This window comes from Chiloscyllium plagiosum, unplaced genomic scaffold, assembly GCF_037043375.1.
Source record: "Chiloscyllium plagiosum isolate Xiang-an unplaced genomic scaffold, Cpla_swu_hap1 HiC_scaffold_9, whole genome shotgun sequence".
NCBI classification, from domain to species: domain Eukaryota; kingdom Metazoa; phylum Chordata; class Chondrichthyes; order Orectolobiformes; family Hemiscylliidae; genus Chiloscyllium; species Chiloscyllium plagiosum.
The window spans coordinates 72,792,191-72,810,233 of record NW_028270147.1 but is presented as its reverse complement, the minus strand read 5'-3'; the positions used below and the strand labels follow the sequence as shown (position 1 = coordinate 72,810,233).

Genomic DNA, 18,043 nt, shown 5'->3' with positions numbered 1-18,043 from the left:
TTATGTTTGCACTGGCCTATTTTAATCACATAGACACCTTAGCAAAATTAAAGCCTATTTATGGTACTTTATCCATTCCTGTTGAACTTCCGTACATGCATCAACCTTGTGGTCCACAGCAAACATCTTTCTTAATTTATCCAGAAATTTGAATTTAAGTTGTGATTTTCCATGTTGGCTTTCATTTATTCTCCCAAATATTTTTCAACTATGATTTCTAATTTGACTATTTATGATTTTAAATTAACTTGGTGTTCTTGAAACAACAGTGCATTTGAAAGATTGCGTAATGGAGATGACTGAAAATTGCTTCCAAATATCAAAAGTGATTTAATTGGATGACATAAGTATTGCACAATAAAGCCCAACCTAGCAGCATTATTGAGAATTAAGGATGATCAAGTGTTTGATTTTCAGTTTCTGGTCATGAATCTCACCTGAAAAGACAAGTTTATTCTCAAAGGAGAAGATTTAAAGATTAGATGCAAGATTGTATCTATATAGTACGTAATAGAGTACATTTGTTTATGATTCGGGAGTTCTCCACAATTTCAAAAATGGGAGTTTGTTTGACATGTAAGAGGACAGTGCTTCATATTTCACATTCCCGTATATGATTGTTTAGTAAATTTGATGAACATACTTTTGTAAAAGGTTTAGGAATATGATCCATGAACCTACTCAATACAGAAAAAGCTTGAGGGACTGAGTGGCCCACTTCTCTTAATTTGAATGAGAACATTTTGAAAACTAATGTATGACTTTGGTTATATAACTCTTCTAAGTGTAAAGTTTAAACTGGATAATGTTTAGTAATCTCAAAGTCAAATTTGAATGATTAGAAAAGTGTCTGTATAATTCATGGAGGAATTTGTTTTATTTTCATTTTGAAATGCTATTATAATGTTTGGACAAAATTATCTTTTTCCACATTTCATTTCATGTCTGTTGCTGTATTGAAACAAGTAGTATTGCTTCAGAGCTTTGACCATTGTAAGTTTTTTTTTAAGCATAAAGATTCCTCTGGAGGAAATCTTTACAGTACACCTTTTTTCAGAGCTTTACTTATGTTTAGTAGCTGCCAATTGACATTCTTCTGATTGGATTACACTTATGCAAGTACTGGAATCTCATTGATAGCCTGTAATACAAGCTATGCTGCAAGGCCTTTTTTAATTTAGTAGCTATAAATAATGTATTTGCAGAATATAAAAAAAAACTAACAGCTGTCAAAGATACACTGTCCAGCTATTTTTGTTACATTTCAATTGCCATTAATGTTTCCCTGTAAGTGTGGAGGAGACATTAGTTTTTTATTGAATTAAGTTTGTAGATGATTTGTTTGAACAAAAGTTTGTGCTTAGCTTTGTATTGACCTGTTTGAGTGTCCTTACTGTTGACTCCAGCTGTTAGTGCAGGCTGATTATATGTAACTCTGCTGTGCATTTGGAAAAAGGCAGAAGGAAACCATTAACGGATGGTGGAGGCTGCAATTTTCTTTCATTGCATTGTTGACCAGGAATCTCTAGTACACCTGCCATTGATATTGGAAGGACTGACAAGTGTTATCAACCAGACCAAATCCCTCAAGATGTAATAAAATGACAGTTTAATCCCAAACTTTTTATTCTTGTTTTAAAAATAAGTGTAAGGTGTTGTATTCCAGGTGCAATTGGATTGGTCAAACTACTCATCATTAAGCACTTTTTTTAACACTATAGTTAAAATACAGACAAAATAAAAATGAAACAAAAGAAAATAATCAGCTTACCTGTATTATTATTATTATTATTATTCTTTGAAAATGCTTAACTAAATAACAGATACATTAACTGCTAATAATTAACTGTTCCAACGTAGTAACATCCTATAAGTGTACCCTTGGCAAAGTCACATTCAGTAAACAGATTGTTTCACATGCAATTCTAGCAACCAGGAAAAGAACCACAGATTTTAGCTGGTAACAGAGAGGAATAAGAGTTTCTACATCCCGATTCAAGACTCCAGCAATTACAGAAAGCTAAAGCTAAAAATCTTGGTTGTGTGGGAGCTTGACCCCACCCATTCAGGCTGCTTCCCTTGTTGCAACTTTTTTTTAAAACCCAAGGATTCACATTACTTTAGTGGCTTTGAGCAGATTGCTTGGCAGCTCTGTCTCAATCCTTCATTTAAAACAAAGACAAAATACACCTCTTAAAGCCATGGTATCATCATACAAGTTGACTTTCAACAGGTTTGGCTACATTACGAATGCATGATCCTTGACCATCAAGTCCTAGGGCATGACTTGTTCCCAGAACTTCTAGTTCACAGGTAGGGATTCTACCTCTGCTGCACAAGACCTCTTGAATTTAACAAAGAATGATTGCTCAGTGTGCTATGGCAGTCAGAAATTAACATCTTGTACTAAAGAAGAGAATGTTGAAGGGTAATGTGATTACTTTTTCCCTTTAGAATTCTGTAAAAGAAAATGTAGGAGAAATATAGAAAAAGCTAGTTTGCCACTAAGGAAAGTAACTTGCATTATGTTGAAGCTATGGAGTATAAAACGTGCTGGTAAAATCTAGACTGGGAGCTTCATTTTTAATTTTTTATTATCCCCAGGGTCTGTATATTGTTTTCATGTTTTTGTTTTGTCAGAGCTGACTTTCGTTTTATTAGCACCTTACTTGTTCCTTCTCCACAACCATTACTACTGTCTTTGCCTTTTATTCAATAATACCTTTAATCTCCCTCACCTTTTAACCTTTGTCTGACCTTATCTTTTATTCCACATGCCCCTCTTTGTTTCAGCAGCATAAAGCCCATCACATTTCCACCTCGCTTCAGTTTTGAAGAAAAGTAATTTTGACTAGAAACTTACATCTGTTTTTCTTGCTCGACCTGTTGAGTTTCACCAGCACACTTTTTATTACAAGGTATTTCATTGTTGTTTTAAAATAAATTGGCAGGTGTGTAGGAACAGAAGGCGCTTTTAGAGAGGAACAACAAAATGTACAGAAGGTGGGAAGTGACAGCATATAAGAATCAGTAAAGAATTGATTAGATTAGATTAGATTCCATACAGTGTGGAAACAGGCCCTACGGCCAACAAATCCACACCAACCCTCTAAAGAGCAACCAACCCCACCCAGAACCATTCCCCTACATATACCCCTGACTAATGCACCTAACACTACAGGCAGTTTAGCATGGCCAATTCATCTAACCTGCACATCTTTGGACTGTGGGAGAAAACGAGCACCCTGAGGAAATCCACCTAGAGACGGGAAGAATATGCAAACTCCCCACAGACAGTTGCCCGATGCGGGAATTGAACCCAGGTCCCTGGTGCTATGAGGCAGCAGTGCTAACTGAGTTAAAGTAAGAGTACAGAATAAGGGTCATCGGACTTGGAAGGTTTATTCTGTTTTTACTCCACAGATACTCTTAAGACCTACTGAGTTTCTTCAGAAATTTGTTTTTTTGCTTTGGAGTAAGAGTGGCTGTGTAAATCAAAGTTAGCTTCATTGTGCATATATATGGATGAATGGAGTATTATGGATAAGGTTGCTGAACTGCAGGGATCGGGAAATCTGATGTTATATTAACTGAAACTTGGCTTAAAGAAGGACAGGACTGGGTACTAAATATATCTGAGGACAATGTGTCCAGGAAAGAAAAGAGGTGGGTTAGCAGTGTAGATTTAAGAAGAATATTGTACTGCTGGAGAGAGATGCTCCAGATGGGTTAAGGACACACATCGATTTTGGCTAGAGCATGAAAGAATAGAAGTACGATTTCATTGTTTGAAATATTCTATAGGCCACCAATTAGTGGAACAATGTAGATAAACAAATTTACAAGGAAATGATAAAATATTCAAACCTAAATATTAAGATACATATGTATATCATGATGAGGGGCAAGAGTTTATTCAGAACAATCTTTTACATTTAGCCTTTTCCCAATCTAACAAGGAAGGTAACATTGCTGAACCTTTGGTAATGTTGTTGATATGGTGTATACCAACTTAATAGAAGCATTTAATGAAGTATTACATAACAGACTTGGAAGCAAAGTTAAGACTACTTGAACAAAAGGACAGAACAGCATGAGTATGAAATAGATTGAATCACAGCAGTGGTGTAGGATTGTTTTTCACATTGTGGGAAGGTTTATAAGGGATCCCGTGGGATTGTTCTAAGCGCTGCTGCTGTTGTGACACAAAGCTGGGTAGGAGGGTGAGCTTTAAAGAGAATGCAGAAATGACTCACTGTGATTTGCACAAGCTAAATGAATGGACAGATGCTTGACAGATGCAGTATAGTGTGGATTGATGTGAGGTTACCTACATTGGGAGCAAAAACAGGGAGGCAGGTAATTATCTGAAATGGCTATAAATTGAGAGAGGGTAATTGCAACGAGACTCGGGTATTGGTGCAGCAGGCGATCAAGAAGTCAAAAGGTATGTAAGTCTTCATGGTGAAAGGATTTAAATACAGGAGCAGCGATGTTGAACTGTTATTAATACAGGGCCTTGATGTGACCATACTTAGAATATTGTGTATGTAGTTTTGGTTGTCTTATCTGAAGAAGGATGTTCTTGCTATAGAGGGAGTGTAGCGAAGATTTACCAGACTGATTGCATGGATGACAGGACTGATGTATAAGGAGAGATTAAATTGGTTAGGATTGTATTTGCTGGAGTTCAGAAGAATAAGGAGGCATCTCATAGAACCTATATTATACTAACAGGACTAGTCCGTTGTTCCAGATGGCAGGGCAGTCCAGAATCAGGAATCACAGTCGATGGATATCAGTTAAGTCATTTAGGACTAAGATGAGAATGATTTTCTTGACCGAGAGAGTGGTGAGCCTGTGGAATTTGCTATCACAGAAGCCAAAGATTTTGTGATTTCAAGAAAGAGTTGAATATAGTACTTGCAGCTGAGGGATGAAAGGATTTGGTGGGGTGGGATTGAGAATAAGCTATTAAATCAGATGATCCACCATGATTAATGTTGGAGCAGGCTCAAAAGGTGAAAATAGCCTATCCTTATTTTCTACGTTCTCTGTTTCTTCATGATTTCTTTAATAACGTAAACTTTGGTGTGTAGGGTTCAATATCAAATTTGTTGGCAACATGGAGCTTGAAGTCGTGAACTTTGTAGAGGAGAATGTCGAAATTTGAAAGGCATCAGCTAGTTGGTGAAATGGGTGGATGGACAAAGAGCAGATTCAATTTATTTCAGAGGAGTATAAATTGATTCATTATATTAGGAAGAACGAGAAGAAACAATATAACATGAGTATATTAGTGCGTCTCATGGTACAGGGTTAGTGCTCCTACTTGTGATCCAGAAACCCAGGTTTTAAATCCCATCAGCTCCAGAGATATATAACATCTTTGAACAGGTAGGTTAGAGTACAAAAACAAGATTAAAGGCTGGTTTGACCTCCTCTGGAGTGTTGCATCCAGTTCTGGGCACCACACTTGAAAGATACTAAGGTTTAAATAGCTACACTTAAATTCGACCAGCAGGCCATTTTCTGTCATGTTTTGAAACTTTTCTTAACAATTAGTTATAAAACCAAAATTGCAGGAGAAGCTCAGCAGGTTTGGCAGCATCTTTGGAGAGGAAGCAGTTAATGCTTTGGGTCCAATGACCCTTCTGTTCCAAAACTCTGCTTTCTCTCCACAGATGCTACCATACCTGCTGAGTTTCTCCAACAACTTTTGTTTTGTTTTGAGTTGCAGCTGCTGATCTCCCTTGGTACTTGGGTGCAAAATTATGTTTTTACTTTATGGCTGTGAAATTTACTTATTCAAGAGTCCATTGGTTATTCATTTACAACCATTAAAATTGTTTAGCCTACAGTACAAATAGTGTGAAAATTCTCCTTAAGGTTTTGTTTTGTGGGTAGTGTTTCATTTTATTCTTCAGTTGCCGTGGTTCTGTAACTGAAACCTGCTTTTCCTTACAACAATAATTAGTTCTTGCCCAACCTTTTTTTTAGTGCTTTTTCAGCTTGCTTCAAAAGTTCAGTTCAAATTTTTGATTGAAGTCTCTGACAATGTGTTTTCATGATGTAGGGAGTGACATGCCCCATGTACTGAACTTCCAACTATTGCCTAGTAACTTGAGTATTGTTTCATTTGTTACTCTGGATATATTTATGAATGCTGTCAAGTAATTGGCATTTTGTGTGATTTGTCCCCAGCTGAGAGTTAACCATTCATCTTGAAAGAGTCCTGGCTCTAAGTTATATTACATACCATTGTTACCATTTGCTGTCTTGCCTCATATGTTCTTTTTAATAAAATTATTTTATTGCTCTGGTCATTTTGAAAAGTATCCCTTCTCTGATAATCAGCCTTTGGATTCAGTTCTCCATACCACATGTATTTATAATCACATTTATATCCAAACATTTCCAGTCCAAATGAGCCACTATTCAGTGTTATATGTTAATTCACCAATTTTTAGATTAGATTAGATTCCCTTCAGTATGGAAACAAGCTCTTTGGCCCAATAATTCCATACCGACCCTCCAAAGGGAGGCCCACCCAGACCCATTCCCCTACATTTACCCCTGACTAATGCACTATGGCCAATTTAGTATGGCCAATTAATCTGACCTGCACATCTTTGGATTGTGGGAGGAAACTGGAGCACCTGGAGGAAACCCATACAGACACAGGGATAATGTGCAAACTCCACACAGATAGTCACCCAAGGCAGGAATTGAATCCGGATCCCTGGTGTTGTATGGCAGTAGTGCTTGTAGGTGGAAACTTTTGACCTAATTTGAATTTATGACTACTTCTCTTGATCTTTCGGTGTAATCTATTTATCAGAAATTTATGTTTCTTTATTCTTTTATTCTTCATTCTTTCCTTTTTTGTCAAGTTTTTGTAGTGTCATTTCGTGTCTCCCATTGCACCTACACTGCCCCTTCTCTCTTATGTATGCTTCCCCTTCCTTTTGTCGCACATGCAGACAGTGTTTTGCCATGCTCTGTCTTGTGCACATGTTCTTTCCCATAGGCCACTCTCTCTTTTGTACACTGCAATAGAAAAATGCAATGCATCAATAATTTTAAAAACTTCTGTATTCAGAGAAAGTATTTTACATTTGTAAATGTGCACCATATACAAAAGGTAGAGTGGAAATAATTTATGATTTTCAAAACTACTAGTCTGCTTGATACTTATGGATAAGGTTTGGATTGTTAATGAATATGATGCAGGAAACTGTATCCAAAGGATGTGTGAAAGTTCCTGTGTTTCACAAAAGAATATGGTTGTGTTGATTAGATGTACACATTAAGAAATGCCTTAACTCTAATTTCATTTAACTATGTTTGTTCATCTTCAATGTGTTAAATATATGCAAGTATTACTTGTGGCTTTAAACATCTCATATATTAATTGTCTGTTCACAACTGGAAACAAAATGCTAAATATTCCTGCATAGTGACCCCCTTAAACTGTGTAGCATGTCTCATCCTCAGTTGATCTGGAAAGAGTTGTTTGGACCTTGTATGAATTGGTCTGTTATGCATTTTTAATATTTTATTCTGTTCACTTGGAGCATAAACACCTAACATAGCCCAGTCGGATAATATGTTGTAGAATCTGCAATTTCCAAATTGTTGTAAGCTTATTTACAGTTTATAGGAAATAGAATATACTTTTCCCTTTAATTTCAAGGATCATCAATACATAAAGACCTCTCTTTGCACATTAATCTTTTTTTACTCATTTTTTAATTTGTATTCTGTGATCAAGTTTCATGTTATCATCTGGGGATTTAGATTTTAAAGTAAAGCTAAATTGTTCTTTTCATTTTAGTTTAGAAAATTGCTTTTTAAGAGATCATATATCATTTTCAAGAAAGCATGAGACCTTAAGCTAAATGACTAGATGAAGTACTGGGGGAGTCAATTGATGAAATGTTAACAATGTTGAACTTTTCTGACATTCAGAGGTAGACAGGGCCTACAGTTGGTTTTTCATTTGAGAAGAAGAGCTTCATTACAGTAGAATGTATTTTTTAGAGATGGAAAAAAGTATTGAAACTGTTTTATCAATTGAAGTAGACAGGACTTTTCTTAATTCTAAGTTAGACAAAGTCAAATGTAGTCTGTATCTGCAAATCTTGGGGAGAGACCATAACAAGGAGAATAATATTTGGTGAATGTGTAGAAACTTGTCGCTGAAAGAAATGCTTGCAACCCAGGCAGTTAAGTAAGAAATATAGAGTTCAGATAAGAATGATACTTTACTGAGGTTGAGTATCTGTACGGGATATTGCTGTATAAACAGATTATTTTTTTCTTTTGGCTGTTTATCTTAAGATCTTTCTAAATTCTCATATTTTTGTTTTGTGTAATAAATTTGTATGCTTTTTTTAAAAGAACATTGGCACTGAAATGCATTTATTCAGTGACTGATGACCATGGTAATCAAACTGCACTATGATCAATCAAGCCAGATTTTACTGAGACCTGACTTTTTGAGCATTACCATCAACTGGGTTCACAACAATTCAGATATCTAAGTAGTCTTCTGTAAGTTTTATGAATGTTTTGAAAGTAATTCCCTTTTAATTTTTTTCATTTAACATTTAAGAAAGAGTTGGATAGAGCTCTCAAGGATAGTGAATCATGGGTTATGGAGATAAGGCAGGAACAGGATACTGATTAAGGATGATCAGCCATGATCATATTGAATGTGGTGCAGGTTCGAAGGGCAGAATGGCCTACTCCTGTACCTATTGTCTATTGTGGTCAGTGTTAACTTGTATACTAATTGTGTGTTCAATTTATTTTAGGTAGTGAACATTAACTGGGAATTTATTTTGATTCAAATATATTGAGGCTGACTGAAAATGTGCTTGAATTGCAAGGTGCATGTTTTGAATATGCTTTCCTCTGTGAACAAAAGCTGTTTAAGTACATGAACATGTAATCTCTAGTTCTATTCTTTACTGATTAGCTTCCTGGAATAGAACAGTTGGCACTCACTCCTGATCCCAAAGAAAGCTGCTATAAAGACTTGGTGGACTCCATGGTGCATATTTCTCCATTATAATGTTAGTTTAATTCTGGTGTCCAGGAACAGTAAGCTCATCAAGCAGGCTGAGAAGAAAATTCTGAAGTATTCTCATAAACAGCAAACTAGGAAGCGAAGTTTGCAGATCATCATTTTAACTTGCTCTCTGTGGAATGATTAAAGACTGGAATGTACAAGTGAAATTAAGGTAGAAGATGAGATATCAAACTTCGGAGAAATAGCTTTTTTTATCATTTAGTAGAGGGAATGACACTTGACTAAAGTATTTTTCAAAGCCAGCTAAATTGAGCAATAGTTTTTGACTTAATACACCATTTGAAAATTCGGCCACATCTCATCAACATGACTTGATCTTTTCAGTGTTTTTTTGCATGGAAAAATTTTGCATTAAAAAGATAAAGCTCCCAACAGATTTGAATCTGCAAAGACAGCCAGAGGAGCAAAGTATTTCTGACAGTATTTTTGCAGTTCTAACTAGGCTTATATGGTCAGCAAGTGTTCTGACTGGCTGTGGTTCTACAACTTAGATTTATTTTTATATTTTAATATTGACACTTCACCTTTGCAAAAATCAAGCAAGGCAAATTTGAAAATATAGCTGCAGTCTGTGCAATAATTTTGAGGACTAGTAGATAACTGTAAATCAGACTTACTGTGTTCTTTCTTCAACAAGGTCATTTATCTTCAAAAAACACCAGAAGAAGCTTACAGATCTCTCGTAGCAGGGAAGAACCCTCCTTATCTGCCATTCAGGTATGATTGCATTGTTGCACATGTAATTTTCTTGGTCTTTCATTTCTTTGATTGCAACATTTAAAAAGATTGACAGTGCTATTTATTTCCCCCTCCTTCCACCCCCCATTCCAAAGTCATCACAAGATAATAGCTTGGCAAGGAAGGGAGGGTGAAAAGTTCCTACAGTACTGGTTTGTTTTAATTTAAAGCATTGGAAAGGTTCAAATGGATTTTCTTTCCAGCATGGAGAGGCTCCTTATACTGAATGCTTCACCTGACGTTGACATGACTTTGTATTTATATAGCGCCTTTTAATATCCATAAACATTCTAAAGGACTTTCCATGAGTGTAATTAAGCAAAATTTAACACACAGCCACTTTATGGATTAAAGCTTGGTCAAAAAGTTAAGAACACTTCAAAGAGGGGTATGAGGATTAGAAAGAAAGGACAACCATAGAGGTTCAGGGATGGAATTTTACACCTTGGGGCTTTGTCAATTGAAGGCACATTCTTCAATGGTGGCAAGGTTAAATGTGGAGATGTTCAAGAGAGCAGAATTAGTGGAGTCACATATTTCAAACAGTCTCAGGATGTACAATGGGTAGAGATTAAACAAATGGGAAAGATGAGAATTTTAAAATTGAATGCTGGTTAACCTGGGAATCAATGTAACGTAATGGAGCACTATTAATGGATAAGTGGGACTTTGTGTGAGTTAAACTGGGGTAGCAGAATTTTAGGTGACCTTAAGTTTATCAAAGATTTAACATAGGAGTCTAACCAGGCATGCGGTTGATAATGGTACAAAGATAGGACTTGGCAGTCTTAGTGCAGATATGTGGCTGAAGCTCAATACTGTTAAAATGTGGCATCGAAGATTGCTGACAGTTTGTTTAGCCTCAGTTTATTGCAAACGAATGTAATAGAACCAGTGGCTAGAGTTGTGGATGTAAACCATTTTCTTTAAAACAGAAGTTCTTGCAGAAGTGGATGTCGCTGGCTAGACCAGCATTTGTTTTGCATACCACATTATCCTTGAACTGAGTGGCTTATCAAACCATTTCTGAGGTCAGTTGGGTGTCACCTTCATTTTGTGGATCTGGAATCATATGAAGGCTAGATCAGGTAAAGAGAGAGGTTTCCTTCCATAAAGGAGGAGAAAGTGAGGTCTGCAGATGCTGGAGATCAGAGCTGAAAATGTGTTGCTGGAAAAGCGCAGCAGATCAGGCAGCATCCAGGGAACAGGAGAATCGACGTTTCGGGCATAAGCCCTTCTTCAGGAATTCCTGAAGGGCTTATGCCCGAAACGTCGATTCTCCTGTTCCCTGGATGCTGCCTGACCTGCTGCGCTTTTCCAGCAACACATTTTCAGCTTCCTTCCATAAAGGACAATCGTGGTAATTGATAATCTTATAGTCACTATAACCATGGTTAACTTTGAATTTCAATTTATTTAATAATTGAATCAGCTACCTTGCTTGGATTGGGCAATTAGCCTGGGACTCTGGGTCACTAGTCTGGTGACAATTATCACTATGCCACCTTTCTCCATCAAGGCTGAAAACAATGACTTCAGATTTTCCAAAATTTAGTTGGAAGAAATTTCTGTGCATCTGATGTTGGACAGGTAGTAAAACAATTTAAAATTTTTAGATGATGCAAGTGCGATGACACTGAAGTATGTGTGTGAAAATTGATACTGTGTTATTTTGTTCTGGTTAAAAATCAAATCCTCAAGACTGGTAAAATATTAGATTCAAAACTAAATGCCAACTTTGTAGCTTATGCTTCAATATGTTGTAGTTCATTTGTCTTTGAAGATTCAGTACTGTAAAGTTTGTGTTCTTTACTAGTCATGTTGTTGAGTATTGTTTATCCATTTGTATTTCGGAATTAAATTAATTTTTTGCTGAAATTCTGTTGGTCAATATGCAATGTTGTTCATTATTAAGTGCATGGAAGTAAGTGGATGCTAGAGTATCACTGAAAGCTGCAGCAAATGGATTCTATCAGACATAATTTCATAATGTGTTGGCATCAACCCATTACTGAAAGTTGTAAAATAGTCAGTTAATAATATCACTCTAAAAGAAAATAAAGAAGGAACTTGAATTTACATAAGTGTTTGTTCTCAAGGCCTTGTAAAGTAAGTTACAACCAAATATGTTTGTGTACACAAAAAATTAAAATATAATGTGTTTTTGACAAATTTATTAAATTTCTCATGCACAGTTGTTTTGAAGTGTGAATTGATTTATGAATTAAGCTAAATATTTTAGATTTTAACAGGTGTTTTTCCAAAGCTTTTGAAGTGAGCAAGACATGCAGCCAGTTTTTGTAAACAGTTTGGCACAAGTGTTTATACAGTTTCACAATGACACTAACATCAAAATCCTTAGTGTATTCTTGTAATGTAAACTTCCAGAGGGGGGGGGGGAGAAAAGAAATTGGATGCATTGTGGAAATGAACTTGGAAGCAAAAAATTACCTTGAGGTAGTCTCAAGATTTATTTCGTAGCCAGGCAATGAGAACTTTTGAGCTTCCTGTGCTTGTGAACTAAATGTGCAAAGTTCTCTTCACATGTTACCATGCTTCCACGTATTTTAAATTTATGTTCTTAACATTGTTGTTTAGTCTGACCAGGAAGAGGTTTATAAGTAATAAATGAATGGACATGTTGGAACTTGAGTTTCATACTGCTTGATGAAAGAAAGGTATTTTGCGTTCTTTGTCTGTGAAGTTTCTAGTATTCCTTTTCCACATTTCACAAACATCTAGTTAAAGGTTTCCCTTGTTAAATCCTTCTTAAGTATCCTTTGTATAAGCAAGAAAGGATCACTGACCAACAAAAGTTACTAGGTGTTGGGGTGTATTTATAAAAACAGACATTCACCTTGATCAAGTCAATGTTATAGAAGTCAACAACTTTATGCTATTGCAATATTTAATTTTTCTAGCGAAATTAGAAAATTATAAGTAATTAGTTATAATTCAGAGTGGAATCTGATGAAATTCAACAAATTGTACCTGCAACCAATGATTGCATTAATTTAAGAAAGCAACTCACTTTCATTCCAGTGGACCAGGAGGCCTGGGTTCAAGTCCCATCTGCCCCAGAGGTATGTCATAACATCTCTGCACAGGTTGATTAGAAAAATATATTTTAAAAAAGGCAACTCCCTATCAATTGAAGGTAATTGGAAATGGGTAAAAAATGCTGGCCTTGCCAGGGACACCCGTATTTTAATAATTGGTTTTATAATTGCATTTTACCACCATAACCTACATTTTCTTGAATACGTGTTAACATCACATTCTGTTTGGTCATTTGCAGACTTGTGATTGTTATCATTTCCTAATTCTGTCAAGCTAAAATCTGATTTCAGATTATAGGCCACTTTATTGACTTTTCTGAAGAAGTAACAAAGAGGATTGATGAGGGCAGAGCAGTAGACGTGATCTATATGGACTTCAGTAAGGCATTCGACATGGGAGACTGGTTAACAAGGTTAGATCTCATGGAATACAGGAAGAACTGGCCATTTGGATACAGAACTGGCTCAAAGGTAGAAGACAGAGGGTGGTGGTGGTGGGTTGTTTTTCAGACTGGAGACCTGCGACCGGTGGAGTGCCATAAGAATCGATGCTGAGTCCGCTACTTTTCATCACTTATATAAATGATTTGGATGTGAGCATAAGAGGTACAGTTAGTAAATTTGCAGATGACGCCAAAGTTGGAGGTGTAGTGGACAGCGAAGAAGGTTACCTCAGATTACAATGGGATCTTGATCAGATAGGCCAATGGGCTGAGAAGTGGCAGATGGAATTTAATTTAGATAAATGTGAGGTGATGCATTTTGGGAAAGCAAATCAGAGCAGGACTTAAACACTGAATGGTAAGGTCCTAGGGAGTGTTGCTGAACAAAGAGACCTTGGAGTGCTTGAAAGTGGAGTCGCAGGTAGATAGGATAGTGAAGAAGGCATTTGGTATGCTTTCCTTTATTGGTCAGAGTATTGAGTACAGGAGTTAGGAGGTCCTGTTGCGGCTGTACAGAACATTGGTTAGGCCACTGTTGGAATATTCTACAATTCTGGTCTCCTTCCTATCGGAAAGATGTTGTGAAGCTTAAAAGGCTTCAGAAAAGATTTAGAGTCATAGAGATGTATAGCATGGAAACAGACCCTACAGTCCAACCCGTCCATGCTGACCATTGGAAGATTTGAGCTATAGGGAGAGGTTGAATAGGCTGGGGCTGTTTTCCCTGGAGCGTCAGAGGCTGAGGGGTGACCTTATAGAGGTTTATAAAATCATGAGGCGCATGGATAGGATAAATAGACAAAGTCTTTTCCCTAGGGTGGGGGAGTCCAGAACTAGAGGGCATAGGTTAGGGTGAGAGGGGAAAGATATAAAAGAGACCTAATGGGCAACCCTTTCAAGCAGAGGGTGGTATGTGTATGGAATGAGATGCCAGAGGAAGTGGTGGAGGCTGGTACAATTGCAACATTTAAAAGGCATCTGGATGGGTGTATGAATAGGAAGGGAGGGATATAGGCCATGTGCTGGCAGGTGGGACTAAATTGGGTTGGGATATCTGGTCGGCATGGACGAGTTAGACCAAAGGCTCTGTTTCCGTGCTGTACATATCTATGACTCTATGACGCTCTCATTTTGAAGTTTTATACAGCTATTCTTTCTTTTGGATTTAGTCTTTTAAGTTGTCAAGCCAATAATGAATATAAAAATTGGACTTACTTTGTCTAAAATGTTTGAAAACATTGATTTTTCTTTTTACAAGCTGTGTTTGGTGTGACTTTGTCGTATAGTTGACCTGATCATTAGTCTCATCGAAACATAGTTTGTAGTATCCAACCTGTCCTACCTCAGGATCATTGTCTAAGTAATGATGAGAATTACATGTTTTTCAGTGCATTGTCTATGAATGTAAAAGAGAAGTCGTGCTAAAGTAGTAGTGAAATGGAAATTGTGAAATAACAAGCAAGAGGATGGAGATAAACTAGTGTGTTGGGTTGGCAAATAGGTGGCTGTGGAGAGGGGTGCAAGTGAAGTGTTTGTAGTTAGATAGCTGTGTATGTATGGATTTGGCGAGACGGTTTGTTTGATTTACTCTCTGAGTTTTGTGCCTTCGTTCCTTTATTCCCCTCTCTTCTACCCATGCCTGTCCACACCCTTGATTGCACATTTTATAGCAAGTTAGGCTTGCAAGTCTGTAGTTCTTGTCTGATCTTTCCCAGTTCAAGCTCCTTAGAAATCCTATATTTTCAATGAGTCTACCTCATTCTTCTAAATTCTAATGAATAGAGTTCCAACCTGTTCAACCTTCACTCATAAAACAGCCCATCATGACAAGGGTCATCCTAGTGAACCTTCTCTGAATTGCCTCAAATTAAATAATATCTTTCCATAAGTCAGGAAACTGCTCACAGTTCTCCAAATGTGGTCTCGCCAGCACTTATAGTTGCTGTCCTGTTCCCACCTCAGTTGAAGCAAAATGCTCAGAGACCCCTTCAATCGGGCCCTGGAGGGAGAGAGAGAACGATCGCCCATGTGCACAGAGACATGAGTTCTTGGTCTTCTCTCAACAAGCAAATTCTTAGTGAATTATACAGATAAGGCAACACACATATTGATTGGGCGACCATTACAATCAGCGAGTGTCAGTAGTAAAGATTAAGCCACCTGCTGTTACACAATGAATGTTCTTAACCTCGTTAACTGGCTTCACATAATGAATACTTTTCACCTTGTTAACTGACTGTACATACTGAATGTTTCTTCATCTTGTTAAATGGATTTACATAATGAATACTTTTCCACCTTGTTAACCCACTACCTTTGCCTCCAGCACCTCATTGTTTACTGCAAGTTCTTATCTGGTCAAAGTCATGTTAGCTGAGCCTTTTGTCAAGCAACCCAAAACTTAACTCTTTCCCTACCTGCTCATACCTTATACACTTTCTCGCAGTTGCAGTAAGACTTATGTACTCTTGTACTCTAACTCTCTTGAAATAAGGGCCAACCTTTCATTAGCCTTCCTGATTACCTGCACCTGTGTGTTAGTGTTGTGTTTTGTGCACAAGTCTCTGTTGCAGTTTGTGCAGTTCTCTCTATTTAAATAATATTGTTCTTTTGTTCTCCTTTCCAAAATGAAGAACTTCACATCTTCTGATATTATATTCCATTTGCCAAATTTTTTTCCATTTACTTAACCTATCATAGAACATAGAACATTACAGCGCAGTACAGGCCCTTCAGCCGACCTGTCATACCAATCTGAAGCCCATCTAACCTACACTATTCCATGTACATCCATATGCTTGTCCAATGAGACTTAAATGTATTTAAAGTTGGCAAATCTACTACTGCTGCAGGCAAAGCATTCCATACCCTTACTACTCTCTGAGTAAAGAAACTACCTCTGACATCTGTCCTGTATCTATCACCCCTCAATTTAAAGCTATGCCCCCTCGTGCTCGCCGTCATCATTCTTGGAAAAAGGCTCTCCCTGTCCACCCTATCTAACCCTCTGATTATCTTATATGTCTCTCTTAAGTCACCTCTCAATCTTCTTCTCTCTAACGAAAACAGCCTCAAGTTCCTCAGCCTTTCCTCGTAAGACCTTCCCTCCATACCAGGCAACATCCAAGTAAATCTCCTCTGCACCCTTTCCAAAGCTTCCACATCCTTCTTATAATGCAGTGACCAGAACTGTACACAATACTCCAAGTGCGGCCGCACTAGAGTTTTGTACAGCTGTAGCATAACCTCATGGTTCCGGAACTCGATCCCTCTATTAATAAAAGCTAAAACACTGTATGCCTTCTTAACACCCCTGTCAATCTAGGTGGCAACTTTCAAGGATCTGTGTACATGGACACCCGAAATCTCTCTGCTCATCTACACTACCAAGAATCTTACCATTAACCCAGTACTTTACATTCCGGTTACTCCGACCAAAGTGAATCACCTCACACTTGTCCGCATTATACTCCATTTGCCACCTCTCAGCCCAGCTCTGCAGCTTATCTATGTTTCTCTGTAACCTACAACATGCTTCGTCACTATCCACAACTCCACCGACCTTAGTGTCGTCTGCAAATTTACTAACCCACCCTTCTATGCCCTCATCAGGTCTTTTATAAAAATGACGAACAGCAGTGGCCACAACACCGACCCTTGCGGTACACCACTGGTAACTGGACTCCAGGATGAACATTTCCCATCAACCACCACCTCTGTCTTCTTTCAGCAAGCCAGTTACTGATCCAAACTGGTATATCTCCAACAATCCCAGTTCTCTGCATTTTGTACAATAGCCTACTGTGGGGAACCTTATCGAACGCCTTGCTGAAATCCATATACACCACATCAACCGGTTTACTCTCATCTACCTGTTTGGTCACCTTCTCAAAGAACTCAATAAGGTTTGTGAGGCACGACCTACCCTTCACAAAACCGTGCTGACTATCCCTTATCAAATTATGCTTTTCTAGATGATTATAAATCCTATCTCTTATAACCTTTTCCAACACTTTACCAACAACTGAAGTAAGGCTCACTGGTCTATAATTACTAGGATTGTATCTACCCCCCTTCTTGAACAGGGGAACCACATTTTCTATCCTCCAGTCTTCTGGCACTACTGTAGACAATGATGATCTAAAGATCAATGCCAAAGGCTCGGCAATCTCCTCCCTGGCTTCCCAGAGGATCCTAGGATAAATCCCATCCGGCCCAGGGGACTTATCTATTTTCACACTCTGCAGGATTCCTAATACCTCCTCCTTGTGAACCTCAATCACACCTATTCCTTAGAAAAAGAACTCCTTATTCTCACTTGTTGTTTTCTGCCTATTAGTCAATTGTCTATCCATGCTCATATGCTACCTCCAGTACCATGGGCTCTTATCTTCTGACTTAATAGTTCACAGGTCGACGCAACATCCGCCAACAACTTCTCATATCTCCTCCTGGCTCTTCTGAGCGCTCTCTTTAGGTCTTTCCTGGCTACCTTGTAACCCTCAAGCGCCCTAACTGAGCCTTCACATCTCATCCTAACATAAGCCTTCTTCTTCCTCTTGACCAGAGCTTCCACTTCCTTCGTAAACCACAGCTCCCGCGCTCTACAGCTTCCTCCCTGCCTGACAGGTACATACTTATCTTGAATAAGCTCCACATTTCTAATGTGCCTATCCCCTGCAGTTTCCTTCTCCATCCTCATATCA

The 18,043-nt window shown here is 37.7% G+C and overlaps 1 protein-coding gene across 3 annotated transcripts in view; it reads left to right on the top strand.

The window, feature by feature from the left end:
- cdc14ab (cell division cycle 14Ab) overlaps nucleotides 1–18,043 on the top strand; it is a 181,512-nt gene that overhangs the window by 51,691 nt on the left and 111,778 nt on the right. For all 3 annotated transcript variants that reach the window (XR_006313008.2, XM_043699680.2, XM_043699682.2), the window contains exon 5: nucleotides 9,735–9,814. Coding sequence is in view for 2 of the 3 variants with exons in the window: in XM_043699680.2 (XP_043555615.1) it covers nucleotides 9,735–9,814 (80 nt within the window). In the remaining variant the exon portion in view is untranslated. The remainder of the gene's footprint in view (nucleotides 1–9,734; nucleotides 9,815–18,043) is intronic.